This window comes from Bipolaris sorokiniana, assembly GCF_000338995.1.
Source record: "Bipolaris sorokiniana ND90Pr unplaced genomic scaffold COCSAscaffold_14, whole genome shotgun sequence".
Lineage (NCBI taxonomy): Eukaryota > Fungi > Ascomycota > Dothideomycetes > Pleosporales > Pleosporaceae > Bipolaris > Bipolaris sorokiniana.
Window position 1 is genome coordinate 895,984 of NW_006911908.1, and position 13,164 is coordinate 909,147.

The 13,164-nt window shown below is 49.5% G+C and overlaps 3 protein-coding genes across 3 annotated transcripts; 1 reads left to right on the plus strand and 2 right to left on the minus strand.

The window, feature by feature from the left end:
- Positions 1-1,648: 1,648 nt before the first annotated feature.
- PKS9 (polyketide synthase PKS9) lies at positions 1,649-9,253 on the plus strand. The gene is made up of 4 exons (XM_007705727.1): positions 1,649-2,319; positions 2,374-2,645; positions 2,806-4,120; positions 4,173-9,253. Exons 1-4 carry the CDS (start codon positions 1,947-1,949, stop codon positions 9,035-9,037), a joined length of 6,825 nt encoding a protein of 2,274 aa, XP_007703917.1. The 5' UTR covers positions 1,649-1,946; the 3' UTR covers positions 9,038-9,253.
- Positions 9,254-9,332: 79 nt separating this feature from the next.
- Positions 9,333-11,330, minus strand: COCSADRAFT_184381 (uncharacterized protein). The gene is made up of 4 exons (XM_007705728.1): positions 10,865-11,330; positions 10,503-10,804; positions 10,018-10,442; positions 9,333-9,956 (listed from the first exon to the last, which is right to left on the minus strand). Exons 1-4 carry the CDS (start codon positions 11,089-11,091, stop codon positions 9,408-9,410), a joined length of 1,503 nt encoding a protein of 500 aa, XP_007703918.1. The 5' UTR covers positions 11,092-11,330; the 3' UTR covers positions 9,333-9,407.
- Positions 11,331-12,059: 729 nt separating this feature from the next.
- COCSADRAFT_345899 (uncharacterized protein) lies at positions 12,060-13,114 on the minus strand (the record flags this gene model as incomplete). Its single annotated transcript, XM_007705729.1, has 1 exon — positions 12,060-13,114. The coding sequence occupies one exon, from the start codon at positions 13,112-13,114 to the stop codon at positions 12,176-12,178; it is 939 nt and encodes a 312-aa protein (XP_007703919.1). The 3' UTR covers positions 12,060-12,175.
- Between the last annotated feature and the right edge of the window lie 50 nt (positions 13,115-13,164).

Sequence of the window (13,164 nt, forward strand, 5' to 3'; positions counted from 1 at the left end):
AAGTCACGAAAGAACATTCGTTCCATGTTCCGGATGCTGTCTGTGACCTGAGTCTGGGACCTTTTTCTATCGTCAAGAAAATTATGCAGCAAAGCTGACAACCTCAAAACGACCAGGAGGTATACCTTTGTCCGACATTTTCTTACCGCACAAAACCTTTTGAAAGGCCAAGTACCTCGTTGCGATCATAGCGTTTCGCACCATTACCTCCATCATGATGGTAACGTACACACGGCTCCAAATCAAAGCAAAAACATCTAGCCTTTGTTAGGCGCCCAATTGCCCATGTCAAGTCTCATGCGATAGTTTTGTTTTGGGGGCCAAAACAGACACGTCCTTGGTAAACCCTGCCATCAATCTTGCGATTTGCCGCGGGGATGTCAAAGCGGGTTGCCAATGTGCACCGATCGAGCGTTCATGATCGCAATAAGGTTGTGCAAAGTTCAAATGCAATACACCTCTCTTTGTGAGATACGTATCAGCCTGATATTCACATTCTCAAACTCCCAGTTTTTGTACTCGGCAATATATCGCGGAACTGGATCGTTGGTTTTAGCATCAATCCATCTATACGAGAGGTAACGCATTTAGGTAATCTTGCCCGAGCACGTGCTAGCCAGTTTGACAGCCAAGGCTGATGCCCTTGCAAATCCACCCGCTTTGCACTCTACTAGAAGTAAAAACCGGTTGCTGCAGGTCGCGTTCGGGGCACGTTAATAGACATCCGCGCGGAGTCAATAGCTCACACTAAGTCGAAGCGAACTTGTGGAGCCCAACGGATTATAAATGGCTGGACTAGATGCATGATTCGGCCTGTCGTGTAACGAATTACATGAGAACTACAACCAGACTGGAGACCAAAAGGATCTTGGCAAGACGAGGCCTTCATCCAGTTGGTGGTTCTCGCGAGGAACTAGGCTGTAACTCGAGTGTCTGACGCGTCTTCTCCATGACTTGAATTCGCAAAGACCCACACATCTGCACTCACCTTTGCCCGTTGTTTCGTAAGCTGATTGAATCTCTTGCCTATTAATCACCAGCAATTCTTTCAAAGATTTGGTTCGGTAGCTATCGTGTTCAAACGTGACTGGTTCACAATTCTGACCAATGTCTGATTCAATACAGGTACGAGGGCAACTTTGCGGCTCCCAGGATCTCTCCCAACTCTATGTCAGAGTATTCATCCGGTTCTTGGGTATGCATACAATTAAAACGGCAAGAATGTAAGAGGGCGCATGCAGTCTGGATCCAGCTTCACGTATTAGGCGTCCAGCAGAGCTGCACGATCACAATCTAGCCGATGATCAACACGCTCCAGAAAATATCCTCTACGTTCCCATAACCTGGATCAAGGGAGCTTCCTTCCAAACTAAGGTGTTAACAGGATACTCATATGATGCATTGATCACAGGAAGGTATCAGATGTTGCGGAATCTAGGTACTTATCCCGTACTACAAGGGTCATAACTGCCACCACGGACTGCTCCATATAAGTACGTGCATGCATATGCAGCCTTTCCGTCTTGGAAAAGATGTGGGCCATTCCCGGCTAAGCAACACGCCGCTCAACGCAGTCACCTCAAATAGCACACAGCACACGCAGTATATAACCTTTTTTAGTTAACACCTGATTGATACCATTTTACATAACCCGCCCCCATCTTTTAATCTCAGGGTCTTTGAAATATAGTCTTCCATCTGCATATGTTTCATTTTGGCTGCATCAACACCCCCCTGGGCCATACATTACCGAACATCCAACTAATACGATTCTACACACATGGACAGATGATGTGTTTCTGAGAGTTCCAAACGATTCACTACGTCAGCCTCGATTTTTCCTTACCAAAGTATATGTGAGCGACAATAGGGACATTTGTAGGACCAAAAACCTACTAAGCAGCTGATCGCACAAAACACGACATCAGCGTAAAGCGCATTTTGCAATGAAGCTCTCAAATACCCAAAGAAGCTCTCATCCAAGCTCTCCAGATACGGGAAGCTTCGAGCCAATCGCAGTCGTCGGCTTTGGCTTCAAATTCCCCCAAGATGTTACGAATGCCGAGAGCTTATGGAAACTCCTCATCGAGCGCCGGTCGACCATGACCGAGATTCCCAAGAACCGATGGAACATTGATGGATTCTATAAGGAGAACGGCCACAGGCCCGGTACTGTAAAGAATCGCGGCGGTCATTTTCTATCCGACGATCCAGCACGCTTCGATGCACCGTTCTTTTCTATTCAACCGGCTGAAGCGGAATGCATGGATCCACAGCAGCGCTTGCTGCTCGAAACGAGTTACCACGCTCTTGAAAATGGTATGCAGATAGCCCAGAATCACTTGAACCATGTGCTAATCCTTTTCCCTTCAGCTGGTATTCCTATGCAAGATGCTGTAGGCACCCGAACGTCAGTCCACGTTGGCTGCTTATTACAGGAGTACAGCCAGATTTCTCAGAGAGATGCCCAGATGCCTGGCGACTATCGGATTGTCGGCTCAAGCGGTCTGGCTATGCTATCAAACCGATTGAGTTGGTTCTACGACTTCAGCGGACCCAGTATGACGGTGGATACAGCTTGCTCTGGTGGTCTTGTTGCTCTTCATCTTGCGTGCCAGGAGTTACTTGCTGGAAGCGTTAATATGGTAAGTCCAATCTCATAGCTCTCTCATAGAAAGAGGCCAGGGGAGATACTAGCAGCGTCCTAGAAGTGGTAGCCATATTCGGACTAACACGGGGGTTTTGGCTTCCTAATATTACCTGGGATGGATTTTCATTCTAATATTAGACTACTAACGTTACCAGTCTCTTGTGTGCGGTACCAACTTGTGTCTGTTACCGGACTCGACGGCCCTATTAAGCAGTCTTAACATGATGTCCAAAGACAGCGTTTGCTACTCCTTTGACGAGAGAGCTTCTGGTTATGCACGAGGCGAGGGCTTCGGAGTCCTAGTTCTCAAGCGGCTTTCAGAAGCTATTGCCGACGGAAACAACATCCGCGGTGTGATTCGGTCGACTGGTTGCGGCCAAGATGGCAACACTCCGAGTATCACATCGCCTAGCCAATCCGCACAAGAGCGCCTCATTCGCGAGACGTATGCACGAGCCGGTCTCAGTCTCGACGAAACTCGCTACTTTGAAGCCCATGGAACTGGCACAAAGGCAGGAGACCCGTGCGAAGCTGCTGCTATTAACAGTGTGTTTTCCGCTCGGACTCCTGAAGACCCCATCTATGTTGGTGCGCTCAAGTCCAACATGGGCCACCCTGAAGGCGCTAGTGGTATCGCTGGGGTCATCAAGACGTTACTGGTACTTGAGAAGGGTATCATCCCGCCGAATGTTTACCCTGAGCGCATCAACCCTGCCGTTACAGCTGCTGGGCCAAACTTGAGATTCCCGTTGAAACCCGTACCATGGCCGACCAGTGGTGTCCGACGTGCAAGCGTGAACTCTTTCGGATACGGTGGAACAAATGCACATGTCGTTATCGAAGATGCGCTCAGTTTTCTCCGCGAGCAGGGTCTAGAAGGAAGACACTGCACCACAGATGTCCGAACAATTGAAGAAGCGAAACATGTCCATCCCTGCAACACTTCAACCCCGACTCACATTCCCAGTAACGAGAATGGCTCTGAAATTATCCCTTCTGGTAGCACGACCTGTGACGACACGCCTTCTGGTTCTGCAGGCGATTACGACGAAAGCAATACTTTTGCGAATGAAAACAGCAAATCCACCACGAAGCTGTTGGTGATTTCCGCTTTTGATGAACGAGCAGTGCATCGATCGATTGATGCTTTGAAGAAATGGATGGGCGATCACTTGGTCGATGAAAATCGCCGTCAAACACTCAGCGATATCGCATATACTTTGGCAGAGAAACGTACAAAGTTTCCATGGAAGAGTACGTGTGTCGCCTTACCAGAAACCCAGTCTGAATTGACATGGTCTGCGCCTGTGAGGTCGAAGCCTAATACAAACATCTGCTTCGTATTCACCGGGCAAGGCGCACAATGGCATGGAATGGGTCGTGAACTCATGCGATACGAAGTTTTCTCAAAAGCGATGCGAGAAGCTGACCACTACTTTCGATCGCTGGGAAGTTCGTGGTCTTTGATAGGTATGGTTATCGATATATTTTCGACCTCGTCCATTAAGGCTAATTACCACAGATGAGCTATGCAACAAATCGGAAAGTGAATCAGCTATTCATAGACCGGAACTTAGTCAACCGATATGCACAGCTCTCCAGGTCGCAATCGTTGAATTACTAACTTCCTGGAAAATCCGAGCATCTATTTCTGTAGGCCATTCGTCTGGCGAGATCGCTGCTGCATACGCCAGCCACGCGATCTCACGCGAATCTGCATGGATGGTTGCATATTTCCGGGGCCTTGCAGTCGGTATCACTCAGTCATTGAGCCCATCGAACGGTGCCATGGTTGCTGTTCAGGCCCCGCTGGACTCCTGGAAGCACTTGATGGATAAGCAGAATGAATCACATGCGGAAGATCCCATCGTCATAGCTTGCTACAACAGTTTACGCAGCTTCACACTTTCTGGGCCTCGCGACGCCGTCCATCAACTTGTGTCGACACTGAAAGAAGCAAATATCGAAGTGCACATCCTGAAGGTTGATGTTGCATACCATTCTCATCACATGAAGCCAGTAGCTGAGGTCTACGACAAGCTTCTCAGAAAGATTGAGCCCGGTGAACCGCTCGACGATCAGCCCTCTTTCGTGTCCACCGTCACCGGAAAATCCTTAGATCAACTCGTTGAATTGAGAACTGCAGGTTACTGGAACAGAAACCTTACTGGCTCTGTCAAATTCTCAATCGCCCTGGAAGGAATCTGCACAAGACCAGATACATCATCATGCTACTTTGTCGAAATCGGACCCCACTCCGCCCTGCGCTCTCCTCTCAGCGATATCCTCAAAGCTGCAGGGAGAGACGTCAAATCCGAGTATGTTTCCGTCTTGCGTCGCGATCACGCGGCAGATGTCACAGCCATGCAGTGCGCAGGAAAACTACATGCTATTGGAGCATCTATCGATATCTCAGCTGTCAACAATATTCGCGGTTCTGATCCAAAGTTTCTTACGTCCCTTCCTAGCTACCAATTCGAAGACAAGAAGAGATATTGGCTCGAGGGTCGAACAAGTATCCAATACCGCCAGACCAAATTCGTGCATCACGAGTTACTTGGATCTCGCACACCGGACTGGAACGAACTGGAGGCACGCTGGACGAACCGTATCCTTCTAGATCAATCACCGTATCTGAAAGATCACATAATCAACGGGCTGTGCCTTATGCCGGCAGCAGGCATGCTAGTCATGGCTCTTGAGGCAGTGCGCCAGTTTTACGGCGACGCAGGTGCCGATGGTTCCGGATATAGAATGAAAGATGTTTCGTTCACGAAACCTATGACGCTATCCGAGAATCCACGAGGAACAGAGATACAACTCACGCTACGTCCTGGAAGTGTAGATGCACGAGATGCGAAACCAGGAAGTTCATGGAGCCATTTCTCGCTCTATGTGTATGAGAATGATACATGGCATCTTTGCTGCTCTGGCTCTATTTCCATCACATACGACAACCCAAGCGAAACTTCCGCTGAACAGACCGAAAGAGCTGAGAAATTTCTCACGACTACAAAGCAGTGCCGCACCGACATTAGCCATGAGGAAGTCTATAATGCGTTCAACAAGGCAGGGCTATCCTACGGTCCCACTTTCCGCAGCATGCACGCTATCAAGTGGGACGAGCAGAGTCAACAAGCAACAGGATCAATTGGCCTCGCCGAATGGCAAAAACACGCGAAATTCACATACACAGATGGTCATTTGATTCATCCCGCTGCGCTGGACACCATTTTGCAAATGACATTTCCCGCCTATTCCATCTTCGCTAAGAATGCGTCTGCAACGACAGTACCTACGGGCTTCACCAACGCGTGGTTCTCAGCCAATCTGCTGCGCGCATCTAACGAAGCAAAGAGTGTAAAAGTGAATGCGCAGGTCAAGGGTTGTGGATTCCGGAACAAGCTTTTTGATGTCACTGCAACGGATGAGCAGGATCAAGAACTTTACTTTTACGGGGAGTTGGAGACATCGACGATTGGACGGAGCGGTGCAGCTGCAGATGAAGGAGAAGCACCACTAACTTTGTATCGCATTGACTGGCAACCGGCTACCTTCTCCAATCTGAGCCTGCAAGAGAGAGAGTCACTTTACTCTGGTTCAACGGTCTACGTTGTATACGACGAGTGTGACTCTCTGCAGAGCAATTTAGCAGACATGCTTGGACAAATCGCAATCTCACACTGCAATACTTTATTGATCCCGATATCTTGGAGTTCTGTTTCCGAAAAAGACTTATCCAAAGCTACTTGCGTATTCCTTCCTGGGCTAGATGGGACACTCTTGCGCCTTGTGCAAGACGATGATTTGAACAAAATCAAGCAACTCCTCTCGACAGCGGACGCACTCATCTGGCCTACACTTCAACATCTAGCATTGGACCAGAGCCCCACAGAAGGCCTTGTATCGGGTCTTGTGCGCACGCTAGCCACTGAATCCGAAGACTACCATCTCATCAGCGTTAGCCTGGATCGCGAGAATGGGTTGGAAAAGCTGGCGAGCAATATCATGGCAGTCTTAGACGCAAAGCTTGCGGACCAGACTAGTGACCCCGAAGATGAGTATTGGGAAGTTGACGGTGTTCTCTGTATACCGCGTGTGGTCGATGATGCAGATCTGGCCGCGATGGTACTGCCACCGTCTAAAGAAGTTGCAACCACTGTTTCCAAGCCGTGGAGTGAACTGAAGAATCCAGTCCTCACAATCAGGGCTGCAGGAATTCTCAACACACTTCACTATGAGCAGGATGATTCCCAACACGACACGCTTGGAAGTGACGATGTCCTTGTCCAAGTCAAGGCAGTGGGCCTCAACACTCGTGATGTCCAAGTTGCACTGGGCCAAATCCACGACGACGCCTTTGGCAGCGAAATAGCAGGCGTAGTACTGCAGACCGGATCACGCAGCGCTTCGCATTTCCAACCCGGGGACCGCGTCTTCGGCATCACACGCAACGGCGTTGCACAAACGGCGGTGAGCAACTTCAAGCAGTTGCGAAAGATACCAGAGGAAATGAGATTTTCAGAGAATCTGAGCTTTGCAGAAGCAGCCGCGATCCCCGTGGCATTCTGCACGGCGTACTTTGCCCTGATGCAAGTTGCGGGTGTCAAACTGGGCGACAATGTACTTATTCACGATGCGACCAGTGCGCTGGGGTATGCCGCGTTCCGGATGTGTATACACCTGGGTTGCACGAACATCTTCACAATAGTTGAGTCGGAAGAGCAGGTGGACCGCATGCTTCATCATGGCCCTATTTCCAGGTCGTGTATCTTCGTCACTGGAGATCCGAATCTTGAGTACAAAATCCGGCGTGAGACTGAGGGACGAGGTGTAGATGTTATTTTGGGCTCGATGGAAGCTTTGCAGAGTTCAAATAGCTGTATTGCTTCGTTTGGATGCATGGTTGATGTTGGAGAGAAGCATGCTTTTGTTTCCACAGCGAGCCGTCCGAAGGAGAGTTCGTTACCAGTAGTGGTGGCGAGTAAGAATGTCACCTTCGCCAATGTTAACTTCCAGGAACTAGCAGAAAGCCGTTTGTTCGAAGGGATCTTCGAGAATGTCTGCCAGATGATTGACGACGGTCGTATAATGCCACACGTACCGCTGGCTATGTTCAAACAGAGCGAGGTCGAGAAGGCTTTCCGTACTGTGCAAGACAAGGACGCTATAGCCAAGGTTGTAATTGAAATCGACAGCGATGAAGTTGTCGATATGGAAGTTGCATCGAGTCCTTCCAAGCTACTCTTCCATGAAGACGCAAGCTACCTTGTCGCAGGCGCTTTCGGTGGTATAGGCCAAAGCATTGTCCAGTGGATGGTGCAGCAAGGCGCTCGGTACTTGATATTACCATCACGCTCTCCGGTCGAAGGAACCGGATCTGATCGCGAACATTTCATACAAGAGCTCCATGAACAAGGCGCCATCGTCAAAGCACCAGTGTGTGATATCGCCGACCAGCACCAACTCCAGGCCATGCTGGACTCTGTTCGCGATATCCCAGACATCAGAGGCTGCATCCAAGCAGCAATGGTGATGCGCGATTCATCTTTTGCAAATATGTCAGTCGAAAAGTGGCATCAATCTCTTGCTCCCAAGGTAGACGGCTCCTGGAACCTACACCAGCTTCTCCCGCGCAACCTCGACTTCTTCGTCATGCTCTCCTCATCAACAGGTATCATGGGATCATTCGGTCAATCAAACTACACAGTCGGCAACACCTACCAAGACGCCCTCGCCGCCCACCGAATGCGCCAAGGACAGCGCGCCCACACACTCGCCCTCAGCATGGTAACAGGCGTCGGCTACGTCGCTCAAAACGAGCAAGTCCAGGCTCTCCTCCGTGTTCGCGGCATGCTCGAAGAAGTATCCACACAAGATATTTTCTCCCTCCTCCAATTCTGCTGCGATCCCCGCCGCGTAGACAACAGTGGCGTTGGTTCGCAAATCATCACGCCCTTAACCCTCCCTGCCGACCTGCGTGCAATGGGTATCGTAGCGCCCCTCGGCAGCACACGCCCCATCTACCACTATCTCGACACACTCCCTGCACGCATCTCCAGCACCGCGGAGACAGACAAATCGAGGCCATCGCACTTGCTGTCTGAAGCAAAGTCTCTGGCTCAAGCCACGGATATTATCGTGGGAGCAATCCAAGTGCAGCTGTCCAGTCTGCTTGTCGTAAGCAAAGACGATATCGACCCGCAGAAAGCGATTTATCGGTATGGCGTCGATTCGCTAGTAGCGGTGGAGATGCGGAATTGGTTTTCGAAGGCGGTGGGGGCGGATGTGGCGACGGCGGATATTATGAGTGATGTTAGTATTTGGTTGTTGGCGGTCAAGGTTGCGGGGACGAGTCGGTTTGTGAGGGATGAGGTGAAGGAGTAGGGGGGTTTGTGGATTCAATTGAGATGATTAGGTCTGGATTTGTGTAACTTAACGTGGTAGTCATAGCATAACTGTTTTTGCTTCAATTGTTGATGGAATTGACTTAACGTCTAAAATCAATGTCAGAAACTTTCCGAATGTAGTCTTTCAGTAATCACAGATTTGAATCGCATACCATGGCAAATAAATAGGTTCTTGTAGACTGCAAAATAGGCTGTCATATATAGAATAATCATGAATATCATGATTTCATGTCTTCGACTTGGTAAAGATAATAACAAAGTACATTATATTAAGCGCAGCTTAATAATAGAGGACAAACGTAAACTAATCGTTACATCGTTACAAGAAATGCTTCTCATGAAATACGTTAATACACATATCTCCATCCACGCTCGACACCAGTGTGCTCGGACCAGCCTTCAGCCTCATCGAGCTTCTTGTTGAGCTGCTTCGCACGCCACTTGACTAAGCTGGCTGAGATGCAGCAAATGAGGCAGCCGACCAAGATCAAGCCACCACCGAGTCTGTAGAAAGGCTCTTGGGATCTTGGGAAGAAGTAGGGGCTGAACCAGTGGCTGACTTGACTAATGCAGTTGGCAATGGCAATAAGAGCAGCCTTCTTGCTACGTGGGGCGGGTACGAGAGTGGTTTCCCAACTGAGCTGAAGATTGAGACCGGAGTAGGTGCCGCTAATGAGGAGTATAAGACCAAAGTAGCGGGCACCAATGTTGAGGGTTCCGATGAGCATGCTGCAGCCTGCTGCGCTGAAGATGATGGGAATCACAATGTGATAGTAAGATTCCTGGAAGCGACCAGAAGTATAGGCGAGACCGCAAGCGACTCCATATGCGATGGCGTAGGGTGGAGCTTGGACGAGGTAGGTGGTAAGAGTGTCGAATTTGAAGGTCTTCATGATCTGTGAGGTGGTATGGTTAGTCGAAATAATTTCAGGAGCTTAGTAGAAACGTAGAACTTACCGAGGGCAGGAAGTCCTTGAAACTCTGAGCCGTGACAAGGGCGAAATGCATCAAGCAGAAGAACCAGGTGAAAGGATCTTTGGCAGCTTCCTTGAGTCCGTCCCATGTTCCACCCAACTCCTCCTCATGACCACCATTAGATACCTGGACACGGTACTGTGCCATTTCTGACTCCTCCTTCGATAGCCAGCGTGTGTTGTGTGGCCATGATGGAAGCGCCCAGTAGGCAAAGACTGCTACGAGAATGGAGGCGCCGCCCTCGATGATGAAGAACCACTGCCATGCGTGTAGTTTGAGGAGATTGTCCATGTTCTCCAGGATAGCTGCAGCCAAGAAACCAGACAAGATGTTAGACATGGTGTTTCCTGCGTGCCAGATAGCCATGCGCATTGGATTCTCTTCTTTAGTGTACCACGACGAAGTCACTGGTCTTTGTTAGTTGCAAAATTTCTCAACCCGTATCTGGTGTACAAGCTGAAACTTACTCAGTGTAATTCCTGGGAAGAACGGGGCCTCTGAGAGACCTATGAAGAAGCGGCAGACTGCGAATCCAGCGCCGCTTGTCATGGCCGGCATACAGATCGTTCCGATACTCCAAGCCATCATCATGGATGGCAAAAGCCATCTGGGATCCGCCTTGGCAAGCCAAAGGTTGCCGGGAACCTGTCCGACAAGATAACCCACATAAAAGGTCGAGATACCAGTGTTCCACTGTGTATCTGACATGTGTAAATCTTCTTGAAGTCCAGCAAGGCGTGCGTTTGAGACATTGATACGGTCGAGATAACTAGGCGCACTGTTAACTTTGTTCATGGGGTAGGCCAAGTTTTCGGGACCAGGGTCTTACTTCATCAAGAACATGAGAGTGATGCAAGGCATTAGTCGCCAATCGAGCTTCTTGACAAGCTGCTTGTTCAATGCAGTCATTTGCTCCTCAGTCAAGTCGCGGAGCGATTCAAACCGGGCTTGAATCTGCTGAGGTGTGATTTGGACCTGGTGGTCAGCAACGATTTCCTTGAGTTCGGCATCGGCGCCCTTCTCGTCGATGAAATCGACAGATCGTTTTTCCGTCATGTTGCTCGACCGAAGTGTCTATGTAGCACAGGAGTTGCTGTTGTTGAAGGAGGAGCTGGGAGGTAAGATGGACACCCGTGCTGCTGGTTCCATAGTGATGCGATCCATACCGTTATATATATTGAATGCCCAGATTGAATGCCCAGAAAAGAGGCTTGATCATAGTGTATGCAGCCATCTGGGTAGACCTTCCTCGCATGACAGGTGCTGGTGAATCCCCCAGATACACTACAGGTGCGGGGCCCCGCAAACAATGAACGATTGGGATGAGCCGAGGCTGGGCTGAGGCTGGGCTGAACAAGAAAAACGTTAGTCGTTGGGAAAACCTAATCGTTCAGTCAGACTAGCTGGGATGAGGCCTTCGGCGCCACCCTCACAACGAGGCCAAGACCGGTCTTTTTCCCTCGGGAAGCCGCCACACTGCCGTCCCGCGGGTAATGGAGAGCAGTCTCGTCTTCCCGCCACGGGATCAAGTTGCCGCGGGAACAAACCGGTGTAGGCACATGGAACACCAAGAATCCTTCTATCAGAAGGAAATGGACAAGTACAGCTCACGCAAGAAATTCACCATGACATGCTGATGACAGAATGAAAGCGAAAGAAAGGCATCACCCACGCTGGAGTCATTTGACCCAGCGGTCTTATCTAGCGCCCACACTATCGGTGTAAAGTGTAATTAGCACCGTGTTTATTCTTCTTTGACTACTTCAGTATTCTCTTCTTAAAGGAGTGATAGTCACCGAGTTCCGTAGCCTTATATCGTAGTAAATATTTTAAAAAGTCTTTAAAAAAAAAGGGAAGTACATTAATGGGAAATGCAGATTGATATTAATACAAGGAATTTCAAAGAGTGGTTTTGAAGAGTGGGCCTCTACTGATAGCGCTAATGTAAAGGTACAAAAAAGAGTAAGATATTCTAGTGTTCTACGAGATAAACAACAGTATCTTGACTATACTTTTTGGGAAACTACTGGGTCAGATGGCGCTTTGCATAGGGTCTTTGAACTCCGGCCTTCACCTACTTTTGAAATTCTAAACAGACAAGAGGATGTATTAATAAAACCAAACAAGGTATCGACTGGAATTATTGGTTCGAAGGCGTCAGCAGATATGCGACCTTCTCATAAACTGTGAAGACGATACCACCGCTCAAAACCAGTCTGCCTAACCGCATTGTGCTTCCACTCCAGAATCCTCGCACTCCTCCTTTCAACAACACCGACCGGAAAGCATCCTTTGTGCTCGCTCCTCGCGCACTCTGCGCTTGTGTTTTGATAGTGTCAAAAGGCTGTGTTGCGTAGACAGTGATGACACCGGCGACGGCACCCATACCAAAAGTGAGTGCGCTGTTCTGTTTGAGGTTTTTCCGCCGCGCGAACTCCTTCAGCACGTTGTACGATCCCATGCGAACCGCGGAAGTAGCTGACTGTTTCGCAGTTGTAGACACCAGTCCTCGATATAGCCCAGCAATACCGTCGGTTTGTAGAATGACTCTTGAAGCGTGGAAGCCTCCATGGTAGCGTTGCCCGCCGCTCTTTGCGTTGTCGATCAGAGCAGTCTTGATGCGCTCAGTCGGTGTTACTGCAACGACACTCTCAACGGCACCTGCCAGCATGCCAGCCAGCATGCCGCGAGCTGGTGAGAGAACACCACGTTCATCGGCGAGGCGATTGCGGATGGAGTCGAAAGAGAGGAAGCGGACGCCAGCCTTGAAAGCAGTGCCTACGATCAATGTAGAACAGCCAGTGTAGATGGCCCTTACACCATCCATCTTGGCAACCTGCGAGAGGACAGTAAAGGGATTTTTTGAGCCGCTAGCGCCTACTTGGAGCTGTGCGCGTGTCTTAGCGAATTCGAACGGATATGTTGCTGTGGCTTCAACACCCCCAGCGACAGCGCCAGAGAATAACGATACGATGGCAGTCGGAGTAGTTTTCTTGAGCGCTATCGCCTGAGATGGAGTGTTGAGGCTTATGGAAGTTTGTTTCCGGTCAACCGGATTGGTAGCAACGGCTGCGCTCATGGTGGAAATCGTGCGGTAAGCGCAAATTGTGTAAACTGTGTAGGTTGTGT

Coding starts and splice junctions, on each gene's coding strand:
- PKS9 (XM_007705727.1), top strand. CDS start 1,947: ATGAAGCTCTCAAATACCCAAAGAAGCTCTCATCCAAGCTCTCCAGAT. Junction 2,320..2,373: donor TTACCACGCTCTTGAAAATG/GTATGCAGATAG, acceptor TTTTCCCTTCAG/CTGGTATTCCTATGCAAGAT. Junction 4,121..4,172: donor AAGTTCGTGGTCTTTGATAG/GTATGGTTATCG, acceptor TAATTACCACAG/ATGAGCTATGCAACAAATCG.
- COCSADRAFT_184381 (XM_007705728.1), bottom strand. CDS start 11,091: ATGACGGAAAAACGATCTGTCGATTTCATCGACGAGAAGGGCGCCGAT. Junction 10,805..10,864: donor ACTCTCATGTTCTTGATGAA/GTAAGACCCTGG, acceptor CAGTGCGCCTAG/TTATCTCGACCGTATCAATG. Junction 10,443..10,502: donor CTTCCCAGGAATTACACTGA/GTAAGTTTCAGC, acceptor AACAAAGACCAG/TGACTTCGTCGTGGTACACT.